Below are 22,609 nucleotides of genomic sequence, written 5' to 3'. Positions count from 1 at the left end.
AGTCCCTTGTACTTCAGTTTCATAAGCTGTAAAATGTCTCTTACATTTCTGATGGCTTTTTGGTAAAGATTTTTGAGCTGTGCAGGTAGAAAAAAAAACAACAAACAGAACTGTATAAGTGAAGCAGCCTCCCTTACACCGCTGCTTACTGTGGGAATTGCTCTTCTATTTTTCTGGGGGGAAAGGACCGAAATCTCAGCAGGAGGTCATCAGATGAGAAAATCAAACCTCAGTGAGCAGACTGGGAGCTTGGTGTTCATCCCCCCGTAAGTTTTATCACCTGTAAAAGAAAACGCCTGCCTCTGTGCCGGGCTCGCTGTAGTCACTGGGGAGAAACGGGTGTTTCCAAAGCTTCAGCTCATCAATGTGGGCATCTAACAAACACGTAATGGGAGACTTGTGCCACGGGACAGTCTGTTTCTCTGCTGACTACAGAGAGATTTGAAGGTATCTCTGTTATAGATTGATTATAATGGGATGAGATGAATGCCGCCCAAAATGACTACAGTAGGGAAACTGGGGGGGTTCCAAATATTTTCTGCCTTCCTTTTCCAGCTGGCTTTGATTTCTTACCAGTTGGAGATCTCAGTACTGCTGAAAGCCAGCTGCTTTATCCCAGTGGGCGCTGGGAACTTTAACCCTGCATGCAATTTAGGTAAGCCCAAATATTGGTCTTACATAGCAAATCCTTGGAGAGCACGGTGGGGTTTACAACCAATGAAGCAGGAAAATCTCATTGCCTCCCTGAAGCTCACCATTCCCTCGGTCCAATTAGTGAGGCCGTACGTTGAGGACTTCCTGGGAGAGCCAGGAACAGCAGCCCATTTAGTTGGTCACCACCATTCTGATACCAAACTGGGACAGTTCACTCCAGGTGGGAAGACACCAAGTGGGAATGGAGAAATAAACAGAAGGCAAAGAGAAAAAGCTATTTAATTAGCCCCTTTCCAGGCTGTTTTGCTTTATCTTTCCAATGCGTGTGAATGTGTGGCTGTTTGCCTTGCAGAGGGATGCCCTGGTTTGTGTAACGGCAATGGCAGATGCACCCTGGACATGAACGGCTGGCACTGTGTCTGCCAGCTGGGCTGGAGAGGAGCGGGCTGCGATACTTCCATGGAGACAGCATGCGGTGATGGGAAAGACAACGATGGAGGTAGGACATGAGCACATGTGATATGTCAGGCTTCACAGAGCCTATAAACCTTGCACAGTGAACAGTCAGCTGGGCTTGATTCTGCAGGGCAGATTGTTTTTTGACAGCTGGTGGAGACAGGGAATTCTGCCAAGCTGACTCAGCCAGAGTGGATTTGAACTCAGATGAAATGGATTTGGACTTGGGGTGCCAGGGCTGAAGAGGGACATTTGTTTATACTCAAATCAAGTCCATATACTAGAGAGCAGGCAGAGGCTGTGCACTCGTCCTATCACTCCACCCCAGCCGAGTGGCTCAGCAGTGACACGATGGGACCACCTCAGATAGCAAACGTCCCTGACTGTTCGAACTTTGGCCTCACTGCCTGAGGTTTTCATCGAGGCTCTCTGGTAGGTCACTACTGACTTGGGATGGATGTATTGCAGAAACTTAGAGGCTTCAGTGACTGATCCTCATGCCCACAAGCCATCCAATCTCTCTCAAGCCATGTTTTATTGATTACAGTTCCATATGTAATGATGTCAGGCATGTGAATAATAGCTCTGCGTAATGCAAACTTAATATTCAGAGTTATCTCATTACAAAGGAAACCCTGGTGCAGTGTGAAGGTTTGAATTAGAGGGCAGGAGATGAGATATTAAATTTAAGGCATAAGGGAGACTGCATAATTTGTTTTGTTCTCACTCAGCAAAAGGCTTTGTAAACCACAAGTCTGGGCCAGGACCCAGACTGTGAAGTGGAGACTGCATTTTGCAAGCCTCTGTTTTATCATATTCACAAGAACAGTATAGTTTAAAAAAAAATAAAAATAGCCAAGCCAAGACTGTGATTATCTGCTTCACAGCAACTGGGATTCTGATTGAATATTTAAAATATTGCTGCACATCTGGCATGGCAAATGAACCAAATTATCCCTTTAGAAAAGACTGAAAAATTTGGAGAACCATACAAAGAGTACACACTATAAAACAAAGGTCGCTTTTTGCCTGACACGAAACTGAGTATCACTGTATTCGTCTTTCCTATTTATAGCTGACACAGGGCAGCAATAAATTTCATCGCATCAGATGTGTAAAAATATGACAAATAGAGCCAAGGATAATCCCAGTTTCCATGGAGAAAAATAACAAACAAACAAACACAAAATAAAAAAGGGTGAAGTTTTTGGAAAGAGAGGGAGGGAAAAGGAGTAACCCAGCCTAACACACAATGTAGACCACAAGTGTATAACATCAAAATAGAGCATGACCAGACTGAACATCTCCTCGTAGCTCCTGGCTGAAGATTCTAACCTTGTAGCTGGTTTACCCTCACCTTGAATTGATCCGTTTGCTGCCTCGCTAGCCTGCAGGACAGCAGATGTGGACGGGAAAGACAAAAGGCATCGTCTTGTTTACAAGTTAGCGCGCATCAGCTGCTAACTTGCATTTGGTGAACTTGTGTGGAGCAGTGGTGTACACAGCTAGAGCAGAGCAACTGATAGGTTGGAACACGTTGCTTTGTGACAGCTTATCCATGTGTCAGAGCCCACAGATGAGTGTTAACTTTACTCTTGGTGCATTAAAAGAAAAAAATACATGTACATGTTGTACATTACAGTTTACAGATAATCCATCATACGCTATGCTATTCCTTTGATTTCCCTACATTACTGCTAAGGACTCTCCTCAGCTGGAAAGTGGAACAGGGGAATACATTTACCTTCTTGACTTGATTTTTATACATTTTTAGGGATCATTTTTTATTTGTGGGTTCAAATCTAGAATTTCAACCCACAAGATTTAGGGGCACCAGCAGTGGTGAAGTATTTCTGCTTTGAAGCCTGAGTTCCTTGTTTAGCACAAGGATTCAAATGTAGTTACACGGACTTGTGAAGAAAGGCTGATTCTGGACCTGTTTCCTAGTTTTTATGCTGATTTTTATAGCAAGGCAGATGGAGACATTTGTAGAACATCTAATAGAACAATTTAGGTTGCAAGGGACCTCCAACAGTTACCTAGTTCAACCCCCTGCTCAAAGCAGTTTTAATTACATCAGGTTGCTCAAGGCTGCATCTACTCAACTCTTGAACACCTCCAAGGATGGAGATTTCACCTCTCTGGGGAACCTGCTCCAGTATATGACCATCCTTATCGTAACCATTTTTTTCTCCTAATATCTAATCATAATTTTCTGTGTTCCAACTTAATGACTGTTGCCTTTTGTCCAGGACCATCTGAGACATCCTAGAGTACCCCAGATGGCTTCTGGCTTTCCCTTCACAATAACTGGGATCTCTAGTAGAGCATTGACATAGATATAGATATAGATAAAGAGATAGAGACATAGACATAGACATAGACATAGGCATAGGCATAGACATAGGCATAGACATAGACATAGACATAGGCATAGACATAGGCATAGACATAGACATAGACATAGGCATAGGCATAGACATAGGCATAGACATAGACATAGACATAGACATAGACATAGGCATAGACATAGACATAGGCATAGACATAGAGAGAGAGATAGATATAATCTTGTGTGTGACATCTGCCCTTGGATTTCTCAGATATCCAAAGGCAACTCAAATAACACTAGGCACCTGTGTTTAGAAGCAGAATTGAGCCCATGTTTGATGCAGCCACTTTGTCACCACAAACATTATACCCTGGGAAACTGCTGTGCTTCAAAGAGCGCTGAAGAGATGCCTCTTAAAAGAGCGTGTAGTATGTGTAAGAAAATTATAGCTTCTTCCTCTTTTGGAATCCTGTCAAGATTCTCTGGAGTGATGCATGCTGGAGAAAGGTGGTTTATTTTGGTTCACCGTAAAGGGTTTCAGGGCTGTTGCGGAATTTGTCTTTATGTGCACATGAGCGTAGGCAATGGAGATGGCAGTCCTTTCATGAAGCTTTACAAGTCAAACATCTGAGCTAGTCACTGCGGGTACCATCAATGGAGAGAAATAGATTTAGGGCATCATCTCTCTGAGCTATTTCAGATATCACCTCGTAGGGGCCCACATTTGGTCGGTGACCGCTGCCCTTCGAGTCATTTTCTGCTCAGAGCAACATCACTTGAAGCTCAGACACCACCGTGGGGCCATTCACACTTGGGGAAGGGTTCTGTCTGCCTGAGCTGGTTGGAAGCTGGTTCCCTAGCTGTGGTATGGAGTGTCTGCTAATCAACATCCCTGCAGCCGGAAATCCCTCAGGATAATGGGAGCTGAAGTCAGAATCTTTGATTAGATCCCAGCCTACTCATACCCTGAGGGAGACGGGTACCAAATTACAGGGTGTGTTGGACTCTAAAATCTGAAGGCTGTTCCTGTAAACAATAACAAGCTAAGCAGAAGTCACCCAAAGAGAGGCACGGTGAAATGTAATCTCTGCTCGGGTGTCTCGGAGAGCAGTCCCCTCTCTGCGCACGAATGTCATTTGTCAGAGCCGGCACTTAGGTTTCACAGCCAGGTCCCCTTTATTTACACTTTTAAAACACAAAGCCCATCAACTTGAAAGGAGTTGTGGCAAGTAACTGAGAGCAGGTGATCATCCACTATCAGTCACAGAACAACAGTGCAGTGGCACAGCTTGAACAGGCTGGGTAAAAGGCTAGGATTTTACACATTTGACCTAAGAGGCTGACTGTATTACAACAAATGGGAGGTGTTTTCTTAAAAAAAAAGCTGAGAAAAGCGGTTCTTGCCTCTCTTTGGCAGAAAATAACCTCTCTAATTCATGGCTGCAAAAACTCAGTACCTGAGAGTAGTCCTGTCTCACCCCACGCTGAGTGCTCTGTCATGTGCTTGAAGAATAAGAAGTTTGAAGGTTTAAAAGACCAAGGAAATTATCTTCTGTGACAAGTCCTAGAAGTGGAGTTAATGACATTTGACAAAGCCTTGAGAAGAGGCTGATATTCTACAGGCTAAATGTGGGCTTCACTGCATTTGTAGACTCCTCTGTTAGTTCCTCTGAGCAGAGTGTACAGGAAAAGTGGAGAGGGAGAGGATATTCTTCACAGTCTCACAGATATGCTATTGGGCAATGATGCTGTGTTAACCACTTTTGCACTAGAGGAGTCATGTAACTGGACAATTCCTTCCACATTGAGAGCCAGAGTTGGCCATTTCCCCATTTCACTGTCTGGATACACCACACTGTCCTGAAACCATGAGAGAATTACAGATATTAAACTAAATCACTTTTTTTTTTTGTTTGAAAGTTCTGTCTGATCAACACAATAACTTCACTTGAGGGCTTTTTTTATTGTTTTAGGCTTTTCCAGAGAAGCCAAGTAAGGTAAAGTTTTCTGGTTCTCTGGGAAGTAAAACTGACCTCATTTTTCATTTGCTTTGAGCAATTCCAGTTGCAAAACAGCTGCTGAACTGTGCCCAAAGTGAATCTACTTTACCTGTGAAAGGCAAAAGTCTTTCTCAGGTGAAAAACACATCTGGAATATAAGTGTTCCTAATATTATCTAACCCTTCATATTCATTAGAGGTTGATGTTCAGTTGTCCGCTGTTCTCTGCTGCCTCTTCCCAATGTAAGCACTTCCAAAGGCTGTATTAGTGATTACTGCAGGGTAGTTTAAATAGGTAGACAGGCAGATGGATGGACAGATAGATAATCTTCCCAGTCAAATAACATTGGCCTGTCCCAGCGTATATTGCACATCATTACACAGAAGTACAGCAACTTCATTTCTCTTACATGTCACCTGGTCAATGATCTTCCTTTGGGAGTGAAAAAAATAAACCTTCCTGTTCTCTTTTCCTGCAAGAGCTGTAGTAGCAAAACCTCTGCCCCTCAGTTTATGTGACAGCTACGTGCAGTTCATTTAGCCTAGCGTGAGCACAGGGTTCCAGTGTACACGTTTTGCCTTTGCAAGTTCAGTCTGAGCTCCACCAGATGCTACCCAAGAGCTAGCAGGTAGAGCAATCCTTACGCTTTCCTGCCCTCTGTTATCCTGGGCCAGAACAACTCCCTGTTTTCCAACCCTGGAGCAGCGAGCAGGTCAGAGCCACCAAGCCACCACACATGGGATTTTTCCCTTTCCTTGTAGCCCTGAGTATTAGTTATTGCTGCCACTAGAAACCAGCTCTCACTTCAGGGACAATGTCATTTAGGAATGGGTTTTCTGAGGCAAATCAGTGCTGTTTGTTTAACTGTACCATAGCCCGTTGGTGCAACTCCACAGAGTAATGCGTCGTGTCTTGCTTGCCCATCCAAGGATCAGGTAGTGCTCATAGTAAGGTGGAGACGTGCATAATGCTTTGGGACAGCAGCATTTCAAATGCTTTGGCAAGAGAAATTTTGGCACTGCACACTGGCCTTCTTAACACCCATGTGTCCACCATCTGTTCACCACATGCCAAATCATGTGTTAGAGAGCTGGCAGGGGTCTGCATTGCTCTTTGCCAGTACACAGAGTTACACCTGAAGGTAGCATCAGGGTTCTAAAGGGAATTGTAAAGAATCCAGGAGAACCCCGGAATGCAATCCTTTGTCTTTGCAAATGCATGAGATCTAGACAAGGTGGTGGGGTGCTTTCTGGTATTTTCTTTTTCTTTTTGCACACTGATATGAACCTTTACTTCATGCCTGCAAGGCTTTTATACCACAAGAAGACTGCCTCCTGGGCTTGGTGTGGGAGCTGTCTGCTTCCTTGAAACTGTAAAAAGTGATGCATTAATGTGGTAACTACATTTATGAAGGGAAGTGTTGAGATCTGAACGCACCTGGGAAAACAACCATCTTAAATTAGCATTTGCCGTCACAGATAGATCTAGTCAAACAACAGCGTCGTCTTGGAGGAACCACAAAGCACTGCTAAAAAGTTGAAGAAGTCTGCTGTACCTGAAAAGATTGGCTAGCTGGTGTAATTTGTTGTTTTCTTCCTCTGTTTTATGATGACTGCTAATCAACCTTTCCTCTAGCAAGAGAACAGAATGACCGGTTCGCATTTTCAGGTTTCAGGTCTTTGCTGATGCTGTGTTGGACGGTGACACTTGGGTATCACTTGCTGACAGTTGTTAGCACTCGGGCTGTCAGGGGGGATGCAAACCCATGCATTACAGCATCAGGAGGGGGTACAAACCCATGCATTACAGCATCAGGAGGGGGTACAAACCCATGCATTACAGCATCAGGAGGGGGTACAAACCCATGCATTACAGCATCCAGAAGAGGTGTAGGTGGTGCCATTACAGCGGATGATGTGTTGTGAACTGAGGGTCTAGCAGTGGCTGTGGGTTGTCTTGACAGCTTCAGAGAGTTCCTGGTACTTTTGATTTGTCCTTAGTGAAATGCCTTTGATTAACAGATTTAGAAAGAAACCATAAAAGCGTCCTCTGTGTTGAAAGAAACCTACCATTGTCTGCTGAAATGAGGGAAGTTACTCATGGGAAGGAGGCACTGCTGGTATATAAGAATTAAGAAAAGGTGACATCTTCAGAAAAGACAGGCTTGGACACGCATTTCATAAAGCACTTCTGCCCCTGAAAAGATGCTTAAACAGTGTTTGGGCCCTAAGCTCAAAGGAGAAATTCAGGAAAGCTCTACTGACCCGCTTTAGCACCTGAGACAAACTCTTGTCTACTCTGTGGGGCAGAAAGTCCCCTTAAAAGCCTTAAGGTTTTGCCACAAGTGTGCTCAGGGTGCACAGAGCACATGGCCACTTTCTCTTGACCAGGATTTGAGAAACCTGCCTATATCCGAGTTACCTGAGACACCTTGCTGAGCTGTGCTGAGGTGATTGCTTGAATTGCCTTGGATCCAGTCCACAGAATATGTTTAGGGTGAACTATTAGCAGTAGCGTAACACTTGAAACACTTGCTAGGAAAGCGAGAGACCTTGGTGACAAAGATATTTCAGCTGCTGAGGCTGTGAACCCATTGTTCCCACAAAAATTTTCTAAGCTGCGAGTCCCTTTTTCTCAGAGGAATCGGTTTTGGAGAGGTGCTTTGGCTCCTGTAGGAAGCAATTTCTGGTGTGGTATTGCAGGCCCATTGATCAGGTTACGCAACATATACTTACGCCCTGTCTGAATGCTGGCTGCTCCTCTGCTTGGAAGGGCCCTCACGTACCTTGCTCAGCTTCATGAATTTCACTGCAAACATCACACGGCTTGATATCTGCGCTGCTTTGCTGCTGTGCAATGACTAAGTGTCCCTTCGTTAAAAGCCTGCCTGGAGAAAGGAAGAAACCCACAAAGCCAGCCGCATCAACTGTATTCTCCAGAGCAACGATGAGCAGGGGGATGCTGTGAACTTGTAGACTCTAAACACGTTATGATAGCTCTGGTTTGTGCCCAGCTAGTGGTGATTATCGTGTGCTTTCTGTCACTTTCTCCTCCTGCTTCCATTCTTTTTCTTTTCAGATGTTTTTTTTTAAACAAGAACGTAGCTCTGGATTAGGATGCACTTTTTGCAGAGCATTTCTGTAATGACTAGCACTGTGGAGCTCCGCTTCTGCACTAGAGACTGAGGATTCCTGTAATTCAAATACATGATCACTATTATGTATGACTATTATTTTGAACTTGCAAACACGTGCTGAGCACAGAGTAAGATGTGAGAGCTATTCCTTTCCCAGGCAGCCAGTAATCTAATTTAGCCAGGATACAACCAGTGAGAAGCTTGTTTAGGCAAAATCAAAACAGAGCATGGGGGTTAGAAAGAGCAAAGAGAACATAAGAGCTAACGCGATCACAGGGGGTTGACAATCACGTTGCTATTCTTCCTTATGTTTGTGTTTTGATTCCCTTTGATTCCTTACAGTGGGGCCAAAAGCTACAACTCTTTTGTTGAATAGGTAAAATTGGTGTCTACAAAGCGCTAGAGTAAAACCTATTTATTCCCCAAATGCACTTGAAGTAAATTGAGTGCTGGTCCTCAACTCAGAGCAGAACACCGTTACTCCTGTAAACCTTCATCAGCACAAACATTCACAAAAACAATAACTTGTGTTTCGTGCAGAAGTACTGAGCCATTCCTTCAGTCTTTGTTTCACCGGAGTTTAGACTAGCTCTGGAAGGGTAAAACCTGATTTGCTCAAAGGTAAGGCTAACACTTTGTTAGCTTTACCTTTGAGCATCTGCATTTTAAACCCTCCCTATTCAAACTCTCCCAGTAATACAGCCAAAAGCACCACAGGACAAGACAGGCTGTCCCCACAAAAAGAGATAATGTTGCCTGGTGAATGGCACAGGAAGGAAAGTGAATAAGACCTGGATGAGGTGAGAGGTGCAATTATTTGTATCAGTGCGTGTTATGCTTTCATTGGGAATGGAGATACTCCTGAAAGGCAATGGAGTTTTATTGTTATTTCTCTTTCTAGTTTTGCTTTGCTTAGTACAGTTCCTCACAGAGACTCTTCCCACTGCAGGCAGTGGCAAAAAGTCTCAAGATCTTTAGCAGGAGCAACCCTTGAGTTTGTCTTGTACGCTCTCCCAGATTTACCCTAATGAGGCTCCTTAGGCTCATGTCCTCCCGACTGCCCACGTGCCTGGGTCTCCTGATGTGCATCATCCACAGGATGCTCTCTGCACAGGAGCGGGTCCATCCCTACCCATGGTCTGCCTGTTCCAGCCTGACACGTGACGTGACACTGACAGAATCAGCTTAAACACACAATAACACCTCTGGCTGAAGGTTGTTTGCATTCTATTGTTGATGTTAGCATGACGGATTTTTGTTGCAGCATCCATAACTCTGTAGAAAAGCTAAGACACCGCCCGTTAAATCAGCCAACACAATTGTGGGGCCAGGAAAACTCACAGCTAATTTGAAATTTTAATAGCTCTTGGCTGATCTTGTTTACTGCAGAAGCAGTCTCTCAAAACCAGCCCTTTGCTTCTGTACAAAACTCTAATCCTTGACACCTTGTTGGCGCTGCACAGTGGTGGGTGAGGGACTTGGAAGCCAGACTGCTTGGGACTTGAGAGAGGAACAAGACTGCTGTGGGATTTGTGAGCACTTTGCAGCCAGCAAGTGCAGCAGCAACCCAAGGAACGCAGTGGTAGTAGCCCCGTTGCAGCTGAAGAGTAATTATTTTGTAGGATAGTAATGGCTGTGAGTGTGACAATTGTTTTTTGTTCTGGGGAGGGAATATGTCATGCTTATCTCATCATAGTTTAAAAGTAAGCCAAGAGACCTGCCTCTTCTAATAAGCAGTGGTGTTCCATAGGCACACAGTTTTTCCTGTCAGGCAGTGGCTCGTTGTGTGCTTTAGGATCTCAATCAATTCCTACCAAAGCAGGCTTTCAGGGAAGCTGGAAGGTCTGGACGTGAAGGCTTACAGGTGAGGAAGACAGTCACAAAACCCCTTTAGTTACTCGTTGCCTGTCCCATCCTGCATGCTCAGGTGGAAAGGAACATGTCTCGTTTAACCAACCACCCGGCACATGTGGGGCTCACCATACCAACCATGTTTCTCTTCTAACACACCTGGAACGGGTTCAGTTTATTGTTTGGATTTTTGGAGAAGAAAATGATGTTTGGCTTTGGTCCTGCAACTCCTTCTTGGTAAATAGCAGAGATAGTGATCCCTCTGTCCACCTGAAGCTCTGGTGGGCATGTAAAGCAAGACACAGCCCTGAGTCCTCCACAATGACCCCAGTAGTTCCCGATTTTCAAAACTTCTGGTTGGTTTGTATTTTGGTTGGTCGTATTTTTTTGCATGCTATTTAAACACCATAACTGTAGAGGAATTATAGAGGAATGGAGGCAGGTTAATGAACATTGATAATATACAGCTGTGGGCTGGCTTCAGGGGCGGTGGGTTGGCTGGTGTGGATGATGTGCAGCTGTGGCTGGTTCCTGCTAAGTAGTTAAATAGCTCATAGGGGTATGGAAAAGGAGCACTGGATGAAGAGAGACACAGAAGAAGCAGAGGGAGGAGAGAGAACGCCCCAGATATAGATGAGATAAGGAGAGGCCCTGGGAGAAGCAGGGGGCACAGATGAGGAGGGGCTGGCTGGAGAAGGAGCCTGGAGCAGGAAGAATCTGGACACAGCAGAGTTGAGAAGTGGGTGGACTGGCCTAAGAGGATCAAGAAGCATCCCAGAGAGTAGATGAACTGTTGAAACCTTGTGGGGATTGGTGGCTGTGCTGGGGCAAGGTGTGGGAACTAGTTATTGAAGTTAACCTGGTATGGGGTGGTAAAAGCCTTGTTGCAGCCAGCTAGTTCTGATAGAGCTGTGACATATAAAGGGCCCAATTTTCAGAAAGTGATGGGTCATGAGGAGTGTTTAGAAGCCAGGTAATTCTAGGTCACCTTAAATTTGGTATCCAGGTAACTATTTATAGAAAATAAATTATGATACTGAGTATCTCCTGAAACTCTAGAGTGAAGTCAGCATTCAGATCCAGTGTAGCTGTCCTGGTAGATACAGTGAGAGTGTTTAGAGTTGGTTAATATCAAGCGTTTTCCAGCTGGTATTAAGCAAGTGTCATGCTTGTTAGGCCCAGGTCCTGCTCCAAGAGAGCGCAGATAGTTCAATCCCTTCCTTAGAGCAATGCTCGCATGGAGAACAGGCTGAAAATGCATTGCAGCTACAAGGCTTTAATGAGAACTGTTGTTATTTCATTGGGTTGTGCTGGCACTGCGGAGCCCTTTGGGACTGGAACAGATGTTTTGTGAACAGAAAATAAAGACAGTCTCTGCTCCCAGAGAGTTAAGTCTGAGGTAGTGTTTTGAAGAGCTCAATGATGGGATTGGTGGGTTTGTGATCTTTAAAATGAGAGACTGTCTTTCTAAGAACAGTTTTCCAGCTCCACCCACAAGATATGAGCTAGATGCAGTAATCCCAAAGTACAGCTCACTGTCTAGTGACATACGGAGTACAGGTTATCTGACCAAAGTGGACTTGGTCCCCTAAAAAGTAGTATTGGCTGAATAAACTGGAGCTGCTTTTGCCTCAGTGGTGGAAAAGGAATGTTTTCTGCTGAGCCCAGTTCTTTCTCCTTTGTGCCTGTCTCTCTCTGTAGGGAATGAGACAGGAGTCACAAGATGAGCTCCACAGGTCCCATCTAGTCTTTCTTACTCTATGGTTACATGAGTCTTAGTGGAAGATGCAAACTGTTGATCAGATTACTTATCAGATGTGGCAGTGTCTTGCCAATGGCTCCCTCTTCACAAAGGCAGTGATTTGATTCACTCCATAACTCTGAGAATGTGAAAGGTGTTTATTTCATGGCTTTGGACAAAGAAGGTGTGATGGAAGAGTTGTATTTTTGGCAGGACTGCCAAAAGGACACACGTGTATATATAAGATGCATAAAATATCTCAAAGATGTAAAAATTCTCATTACATGGAAATAATAAGAAACATGAGAGATGGCTTAAAATCTGGCTCAGTGGTAGATCTCTGAATTAATTCGTTAATTGAAAGGCATCCATGAGTGAAACTGTTTCTGATGGGATCCCTTGGAACTGGTTGTTGTATCCGACCCTATTCAGCATTTTCATCATGGTCTCAGAATACAGTTTAAATGTCTCCTGGTAAAATTTAAGTCACCTGAAGCTGGATATGATGGTAAGTAGGATACACAGATCACTGATACAGATTGATCTGACTCGCATCACTACAAGATCACAATCAAACAAAATGTGTCTTAATGCAGCAAAATGCAAGATAATACCCCAGGAAACAAAGAAAGCATGTTGTATTTATGGGTTGGGAGACTCTTGAAAAGCAATGACTTGGAACAGGACCTAAGGTCACAGGAGATAACTGTCTCAACATGAGTTCTCAGTGCAAGGCTGTTGCTATAAGGCTACTGTGAACCTTAGAAGTACAGAAACCCAAAAGCTGGGAAGTTGTCTGTTTTCTGTACCTAATATTGCTGCCACAGTTCTGTGTCCAGTGTTGGTGCCCTTGCATAATAAAAGATGTGAGATTACTGGAAAGAAATCAAAGGATGCCACACAACTGAAAAAAAAAAATAATCCAGTGGCTGGAAGATAAACTTTGCAATGGGAAGTTTAATCTTCTTCAGCTATTAAGAGAAAAGTTTTGGAATGGATTGTTGCTCTGTGTGGAGGGACTTGCACATGGAAAAGACTTCTGAGCATGCAGGGCAGAAGGAAATATTGGTAGCCTTGCAGACAAAGGGAAAACAAGTTCCACTGGTGGGATATTGGAGTTAGACAAATTCAGCCTTGAAATAAGATGCAGTTTCCTAGCAGTAATTAAGCATTTGAATAGCTTGCCGGAAGAAGTGAGGCACTCGCTGTAATTGGCTGTCTTTGATATATGAGATATCTTTCTAAAAGACAGGCTTTAATCCAGTTCTGGGGGGAAAAGAAATGAACAGCCTGTGTATATAAGAGGTCAGACAAGCTGATCTTAGTAGCCTCTTTGACCTTAAAGCACATGAATTGCTGTAATCCCTCTACGCAAGGCTTTAAACCTTGCATGTAGATAATTCAGCAACACGTTTGTTCTATGAAGTTCCATGGTGATATTACAGCTATATGTAGAATAAGGGACCTGCCACTTCTTAAAACCAAGAGTTGCATAAATGTGTCCATAATGAAGAACTTACTGTGCTGCATATTAGTGCACTGGGAGCTACCAGAGTCATGAATCCATGCACAGACCATGGGTCTCTGTGGCTTTGTTGCTGCAGAACATGGGATGCAGAAGCCACTGATCCCATGTTCACCTTCCTGTGTTACCTCAGTCTGAAAACTTCACAGCAAGTTCTAAGGAAAATTCACCATTATGCTTTATAAATTTCAAAAGTGTTTTGTGTTATGACTTCATACTGTTCTGTGGTATCGTACCTTGCTATATTTTCCTTTGCTGCTGGTGCTGGCATCCCACATTTATTTTGTCTATTTGGACCATCAAAGCATGAGTTTTGTTTTGCTTTGATTTTATTTTGCATTAATCCATGCAGCTGCCTGAACGCCTTGCTCTTCCATGGGTCAGGAGCTTCTTGCAAATGTCACTTTATCTTCGCTTTTCTAATGGATCCAGTGAAAGATCCCAGGGCATGAGAAGTCATAGCTATGTACAATTTCATTGTATCTTCTTACCATTCACTGTAGGGCATCACTTGGATCATTTGCAGACCATACAATTAAAAAAAAACAAAAAACCAAAAAAACACAGGAAAATAATATTCAGATGGTGAATCCCTGTTTATAATTTGGTTGATAGCTTAACTCTTGGTGGTTCTACATGGCACAGACAGAAATGGCCTTTACATTTTCTAAGCTAAAGTAATGCTTTGCCTTGGTATTGATATTAGAGGGAGCGGAGTAGCTAAACCCTGTTTCAACTCTTGAGGACCTTAATGACTTCCAGATGTCAGTGACAAACCTCTCTGGTGTAATCACCCTCAACTTATTCCACAGAGGCCTGAAGCATGTTAGTTGAAAGCCTTGCCTGCAGATGAGTCCTCAGCATTCCCACCTGTACAAAGCATTGTCCTGTGCATCTGTTCTTCAAACATTTATCTACAGTTTCCTGCAAAGACAATGCTTCCTTGCTGTCTTGCAGCTTCAGGTCCCAAAACGCATTTCTGATGCCTGGAATAGACAGGATAATGAAGAGGTATGGTACAGCTGGTTTGCTGTTCTCTCAGCAGAGTGTCTGTAGCCTTAGAAAACATTATTAATGTGGGGGAGAAAATGACATCATTTTATCTTGCTTGAAATGGTAGTCGATATAGTAACAGGGCTGGTTTATTGTTTCTTTTCCATTTCTTCTTTTTCTTCTAGTAGGTAGCTATGGATAAGCGTGTTACATCTATGCAGGTCTTTATTCTGTAAACAGTCTCTCAAACTGCATCTGAGATTTGACCTTCCAGAATCCTACTGGCCTAATCATCTGCAGCAAGTCATTTTTTTAATGGGCAAATAAAACATAATTAGTTCTTTTTCATTATCACTAGTCATCAAAAGAAAAGGCAGATGGGTAGGTTTTGTGCCTGAGCTGAAAATTTTTGTGGCAATTTTGCAAGGAGTTATAAAGATGGAGAGATATCAGAACAGACAGAGGTAAAGATAATGGATGGGAATTTCAAAAGCGTTTTTGCTAGTCTAACGCTGCTCCCATTATCATTAACGGCAGGTGTAGAGCACTTGTGAAAATGACTCAGTGTGTGTGTGCGTGCATGTCTATGCGGAGCAGGTACTCGTTGCACTTTGACCTACATGTAGACTGGAAGCTCTGGGAATGTGGAACAGGCTTTTTGTTCGGTTTTCTGCGTGCGGGTAACAACATGAAATGATGTTGCCAGTGATGTTTTATGGCACTAAAATTTTCCAAGAACAGAACAGGTATAACTCAACAGAATCTGAGTCCGTGACGTGTAAGCCATCATAAGTACTAGAGCAATAATAGCAGATCGGATTCTCATCCTATTTATATTGCAGTAAATTCAAAGTAATGCCAATAAGATTAGTGAAAGGACTTCTAATTCATACTGGTATAACTGGGATGAAGCTGAAGCTCACAATCTGTAATGACAAACTGCCTTGGTTTAAGTTACTGTTTCTTTGAAATAAAAAATACATCATCCTGACAACTCCAAATCTCATCCCACTTCACGAGAGACCCTACCTCACAGGAGAGTGTTGCTCTCCAAGCACGTTCATTTCTTGCTTCTATGCTGAAATCATTAGTAGGATGCTAGCTGTAAAGGTGGTTTCTCTGATATATAGAGCTCCCAGCAACTACACTGAGACCAACCACTCATTCCACATAGGTCTTTGAACAGCCATCACATGGTAATAATTTTCATTCACTGTCAAACTGTCTTGCTTGAACTGATGAGTTGGAAGTGAAGGGCTCCATATCCCATTACCCCAGAACAAAAATATCCAGTTCCCTTATCTGATTTAAAGATCCATCTGTACTACATGCTAACAACTTTTATTTCTAAATGTGATGCTTCGTCAAACCTCTTCTGAGCTTTTTTTGTATTTCCTTTCCTGTCACCGCTGTTTTACTAACCTGTTTGCAATGAACAGTGGCATCTCGAAATGAACTGGGGAATGTGGCTACGGTGGTGGGAGGGGAAGTGGCACTCTCTGCATTTGATGACAGATATGCAAACCCTCATTTTACTAGAGTATGTTTGGCAAGCTTTTCTCATGTGTGTCCACCGCTATTATTGTTGTTATTATTAATTTAGTGGTGCTGAAAGTACAATATTTATAGCCTGAGAATTTGAGGTCATCTGTTACTCTGTTAGTCTGCATGGAATAGATGTGACAAAAGGCCAAAAGAGTTTACACTTTCCCTGCAAAATCTCCCTTACTTTCTCACCTGTCTAGCCAGAGTGTTTAGCGGGTTGCATGTATAGATCTCTCTGTAGCTGTGGTAGGTACCAAGGCTTTATTCACTATTTAGTCCTGCTGAATGTGACTCTGATAGCCACATTTGGTATGATGCAATGTGCCTGTGATTTGCACAGGGAGCAGGACCAGTGTACTAAAGTCATTTATATATTGACAGGAAAAAACACACCTTTTGGGCCTCTGGAGTTATCTGAGTGACTGAGATGTGAAATGGCATATCCCAGAATTAACTTCAAAGATGCTTTCTTTTAGGGTCTGATCTCGTATGTATGTGTGGTTTTTCATATATTACTTATTAATGCATATTCATGTTACATGTCAGTGCATATTTGAGGTTCTTTATTGTGGCTTTAAGAGAACATGCCTTCCTCTATATAGGTGTAAATTCACGTTTCTCTGTTATGTGCACTGGAGAGTGATCTTGCACCCTGAAGTCTACAACACTTTATGTTACCATTGCTCTAATATCTTCCTTACGCTTCTGCAGATGGCCTGGTGGACTGCATGGACCCAGACTGCTGCTTGCAGCCACTGTGCCATGTCAATGCGCTGTGCCTGGGCTCCCCGGACCCCCTGGACATCATCCAGGAGACGCAAGCCCCCATCTCCCAGCAGAGCTTGCATTCATTCTATGATCGGATCAAGTTCCTGATTGGCAAGGACAGCACTCATGTCATCCCTGGAGACAATCCTTTTGAAGGAGGGTAAGTGAATTTTGGTTTTGATTCAGTAAAAGGTAAAGCATAAGCCACTTGGCCATTTTAAGATGGGGAATGGCAGCAAGATGCAGAACATGGAAATTGTCTAGGGGAAGTAGATATCTGAAGAATTTTGTGGCTGATGTATTTCTGCTGACTGTCTCCTCCTCTGCAATGTCCTGCCAGCCGGTAAGACAAGATACTTCTCTCCCAACACATACTGGCAGTTGCATCTTTCCTGCCTTATTTCAAGAAGTGAAAGCCATCTGTTCAGCAGGGTGCCTCTAGTTCAAGTGACTGACATTTTCCAGAAGTGTCTCGTAAACAGCAGTGTCAGACCTTCCACTGATGGAGCCAAAAGAGAGGGAAACTAGAATGGTATTTACAATCTATAGTGTGACTTTTAGAGACTTCTAAAGATCTGAAGAACATCTTACAGCCTAGGGAGGACTAGGAGAGTGATTTCCAATATAAACAATCAACTTGAATATAGATTGGTTTTAATACTTAGACATTCTTTATCGCTGGAATCATCATCAAGAGGCAGGAACTGGCAAAGCAATCTTACACGGCTCACTTCTGTGACTGCATCTCAGCCATTTGTTTAAGTACGTGCCTGGCTGTGAGGGGAGGCCATCCCTTTAAAATCATAGGCTTGCAACAGGGCACTCTAATACATACCCTGCAGTGTCAGATTCTTAGATCATTCGGCGTCTGCCATGAATGTTGCCTTTCAGAAGTGGTGACCCTGAGCCAAGAGGTGGTTCTCAACACTTAGGTTTGGACTCTGTTGAATTCCACTCGGTCATTAACTGCTTGCTTTCAGTTTTCCCAGACACAGCAGTGAATAGGTTGGGACTGAATATATACAACCCTCCTGTCTGTGTGGGTGTTTATTTCAGCACTTGCCTCTCAACAAGCCTCTCGGGCCCTTCTGGGTCTGACCTAATGCGCTTCCATTAAGGGACATTGGCAGCGTTCCTTGGGTACCACCTCCCATATATTGCCATCTTCGGTGGTCTACAGGCTGACCTCAGACATGAACCACTTCAGAGAGCACCAGTGTCAGGGAGTTAGCCTGATGTGATAGCTTCCCTGATTTGTCGTGCTGCCAAGCCCTTCAGGGTCCAAAAAAGCTGACAACTGTGATTCAGATTAAGGCCAAACACTCATTATGTTGCAAACTGCTGTACTTCATCAGCATTCTGAAGATTGCAGGTTCTGGGTACTGCACAGTTCAAACGCTGAACTAAATGTTAGCAGAGTGAATTCTCTGCTGTCAGTTGTTGTGATTTGTTGCTGTAAAATCAGGTTTTGGAATATAAAATAGATTATACTCACAATTTAATTTTTCTGATGTATTTAGGATTGCAGTTCCTCAGCTGAGCTTGCAGTCGGAAACCTTTCCACAGAAGACTCTGGTATCAGGTCCATGTGTATCAATTCTGATAAGTAGAGAGTTTTGGTAGACACGTGTCTGTGTTTTATGAACTTTTCCATACAACTAAAGAACTGCAGGAATCTCCATACATATGTGATAAAAACAAAATAAAAAATTGCAGCTTCTCTTTAAAGGCTGCTTGCATTCAGCAGCACACAGAGGTGGGGGAAAATAATGGGAATTTCTTATTTATACATTGAATTTGTTTCTGGGAGTGCCTGCAGAGGACCAGCAGAAAGACTGTGTCATTTAGGGTCACATAAACTCCTACAGGAGTTACATGTGTTTCATAGATCTGATGATAGGTCTCTACATAGGAAGGAATTACTAACCATCTGTAAACGTCCTGCTAAAGGATGATTTGGGATTCAAAAGGAGCATCTGCTAGCAGAAATGTTTATCTGGCATATAGATTACTAGAGTGAAGGAATGCAAAGATTCAAATCAATAGGAAGGGTTTTAATGATTGCTTTTCATTAACTGCAGTGGAACTAATAAATGGGGCTCTTTGTTCCATTTAAGTTAACACGAAGAATTATACACAGATAGCGATGATTTATGAGGTTGCCATTCTTAAAATATCAGCGTAGGGTGTGTATAACTAGATATGGTCTACAGGCACGTCACCTCAAGCTGTGGTTGTATTGCATCTCTCAAGTTAAATATCTTGACTCATCACGAGAACAGCTGCAAATAACAGTGAAGGACCACAACAGAAGGTATATTTTCCCCTGAGACAGCACCACAACACAAGTCCAGGCTTACCGGTCTGTTGTGTTGCTAAAAATGCCATTACGCTTTTGGGATCTTAAAAGACACCAAGTGTTCCTGTTAATTCTTAAAGATCCTATAGATCTGGATAAACTCAACCATTGCAAGTGTTTTCTGCTTACTTGAACTTCTCTTTGTAGTTTCAATTGTCTGTTTTCACCCCCTGGAATGCTAAACCTTTAAACAGCTGTCCCTTCTCACCCTGGAAATGGCAGTGCTTCAGCAGTGGTCAGAGTGGCTGCTCCATGGAGGAGCATGGGCTGGGACCATCTAGGACCCAGTGAGGCTGGGCAGACAAGCCTGGCTGCATCTGCATGTGTGGATATGCCCTTTCTTCAGCAGCATTCTCACTGTTGAATGTCCTCCAGTCGCTTTTACAACAGACAGGCGCTAAGATCCTTCTTATCCATGGAACTGCTCAGTCTCTCCGTGAAGGTCACAGCAGCAGCTGGGGGCAAGGTGAACCATTTTCATCTTCCCTTCCAGCTGCCGGCTTAATAGCTTGTCCAACAGGAGAGAGGGCAGGAAATCTTTTTGTTCTGAAGGAGGGCTCCAGCACCCTGCCTTAGGACAACCCTCCCCCTTCCATTGCTGCTGCTGCTGCAAGTCATTAAGCTGTTTCTCCTTCCTGGCATAGATCAGGACTGTAGAATGCTGGGCATGGAACATCCTGTATCTTTCTGTTCCAGCACTATCATCCTCATGGGGTAGGATTGGAGCTGGAGCCATGCCACTTGCTCTGAGCAGTCCCCCATGAGCAGGCAACACTGGGGTGAAGGAGACCTCTGTGTCCTGCAGAGACACCTGTGGCACAGGCACACTCATCGTTCAGGTCAGGAGCCGCAGCCTACTCCTCAGGTCTTTATCAGGTCATGGCTGGCTGATGATCACCCCTGGGAGAACCCCAGCACATTTGCATTCCTCTGTGGCCTGTGCAGAAGTGGCAGCAGAGTGAAGGAGATGACTGAATAACTATGCAATATATTTCCCGGGCTTCAGAAACACAGCTTAGCTACCCTTTAGAGAGAACAGCAGTGCAGATCGCCTAATGGATACAAATAAATGAATGCCTCGTGACAGCTAGCCTTTGAGTGAATTTATTATTGAATTACACTCCAGCTTTTTAAGAACAAGCTGAGCTGACAAGCTCTCTCACCACTGCAGAAGAAAAGGAAAGACAATGATAAATTACCCTGATGGATAAAGGTAAAGACCTTGTCTCCTGCAAAATACCAGCAATTATATATTATTCATGTTTGGGAAGAAAAAATAATCATTGCCCATATTGAAATGAGTGTTTATGATGATAAAGCAAGTAGCTAAATTAAATTCTGAATGCACAGAATGTCTTTTCACATCATTTTGATGAACAGATAACAAGTACTCTTCTGCTACTTGATCGTTCTTGTATTGATTTTGAAACCACTTACTCTTGCTGTTTGCTTTGTATTTTTAAGCCATTCTTAGTTGTCCATCACCATAAGGAGCAAGCACAAGATGCAGTGGTGTTAAGTTGTTGACTTTCAAGTAGGACACCTGATATATTTGTTCTCTCTTGAGGGACAATGTCAGAAAATTGCAATAACTTTAGCAAGGCTAAAGTCCTGATCCACAGGGTCTTCTATGTTAAATGTTGTCATAGGATTAAAGTACCTCAGAAAACCATGTGCAGAATTGGCATTTTTTTTAAGGAATATTTGAAAAAAAAAATCAGGTCATTTTTAAGTAGGTGTGGTTTATACCCCTTGTTTTTGGGAGCAGGTTGTACATATCTACTTGCTGCCAGCAGTACTAACCCATCCCAATTACATGGGCAGCTAGAAATAGCCAGCTGAGTTATAAAGACACATCAGAGAGCAGGATCTACAATTGGCTGCAAGACTAGTCCCTTATTGCCCTCAGGTCAGTAGTCTAAATACAAAAAATAGTTTTCATGGTTGAAAATTCTGATTGGAATGGAACTTGCACATTTCTTTTGCCACTACTAAGTGACAAGGTACCTGTAAACATGTCACTCAAGCTCCTGGTGTCCCCACTGTATGCCAGGCTCTACCACAGACCTTACTGATGCAGCTGGGGAAGGTTACACAAGCACTGTTAGATGCTAAGATAGACAGGTATACTATAAATGCATGTATGCACTATTTTACTATAAATAAATAAATGAATAGGGTTTATTGTCAGAGTTAAACTACATCGATCCCAAGCCCCATCAGAACCAAAGTTGTGAGTATTGATCATGGCCAAAGAACAACTAAGAAAATATCAGAGGATTATAATGGGTTTCAAAATGTTTTGGTAGTCCAACCAGCTCAGTTCTGAGTGATTTTGAAGCATATTAGGATGATATCTTAGCATCCTTGAAGGAAGATGTTCAAAGCATCTTCTCTTTTCCTTTCACCCATTTCTTCCCACACCTGGAGAGAGGGCTGTGGGTCCACATCAGCAGGTCTTCCTGAGGTTTCTTCACAGGAAAACCAAAGTACTCTGTCTTTTCTGTACTTTTCCCTCAAGAAAAGTGATTTTTATACGGTGAAGCAAGAAACGCTTCTTTTCTAGCCAAAGACAAAGTTAGAAGTCAAAAAACCCAAACTCATCGGATGTGACTTTCTGCTGATGATTTCTCCTGAGCTGGCTCCATGGTTCTGGCCCGGCTCCAGCAGTTTACAGCTCCGTTGGGCTGGCAGTGAAATGCGGTGGGTCAGGTGCCCCCACTGAACTGCAGGTACCGTGGAGGTGATGCAGGAGCCTGTGGAGCACAGCAGCTCCGTGGATTAGGCCATCTGTGAACACCAGGCTGTGTTATAGATATTAGACACCATCCAGCATTTCTTGGAGTGACCACGCATGGCACAGCGTGGTACCTGCGCTGACGGGAACAGGGTTGTATTTTTCCATACTTTAAATCAAGCTAATGCAGCACCTTTTCAAACCCTCTCCTTCCCAGCATTACTGTCTTCCAAAGGCATCATTCTGCTTTTATTGCTTTCTGCTTAAATGAACTACTTATTAACTACAAATGATAGCTTTTTGAAATATAGGAGAATAACAAGGAATTTTCAAAGAATTAATGTTTCCTATTTTGATAATTATTCATTTTAAGCAGAGGAAAGCCATAATTATAAAACTTATCTTTTCAGTGCACAGAGCATATATATATATATGTTTTCAATGCTTGCCTTTTTTCTTTTCACTTTAAATTATATAGTATGTCATTATTTCAGCTTAAAGTTATTTTTTGT

General features: G+C 43.1%; 1 protein-coding gene across 6 annotated transcripts in view; it reads left to right on the top strand.

The window, feature by feature from the left end:
• TENM4 (teneurin transmembrane protein 4) overlaps positions 1-22,609 on the top strand; it is a 353,793-nt gene that overhangs the window by 237,455 nt on the left and 93,729 nt on the right. For all 6 annotated transcript variants that reach the window (XM_056329464.1, XM_056329465.1, XM_056329460.1 and 3 more), the window contains 2 exons: positions 1,007-1,153; positions 16,945-17,161. In XM_056329464.1, the coding sequence (XP_056185439.1) occupies positions 1,007-1,153; positions 16,945-17,161 (364 nt within the window). The remainder of the gene's footprint in view (positions 1-1,006; positions 1,154-16,944; positions 17,162-22,609) is intronic.

Source organism: Falco biarmicus, chromosome 2, assembly GCF_023638135.1.
Source record: "Falco biarmicus isolate bFalBia1 chromosome 2, bFalBia1.pri, whole genome shotgun sequence".
Taxonomy (NCBI): domain Eukaryota; kingdom Metazoa; phylum Chordata; class Aves; order Falconiformes; family Falconidae; genus Falco; species Falco biarmicus.
This window is presented reverse-complemented; position numbering and strand designations above follow the sequence as displayed.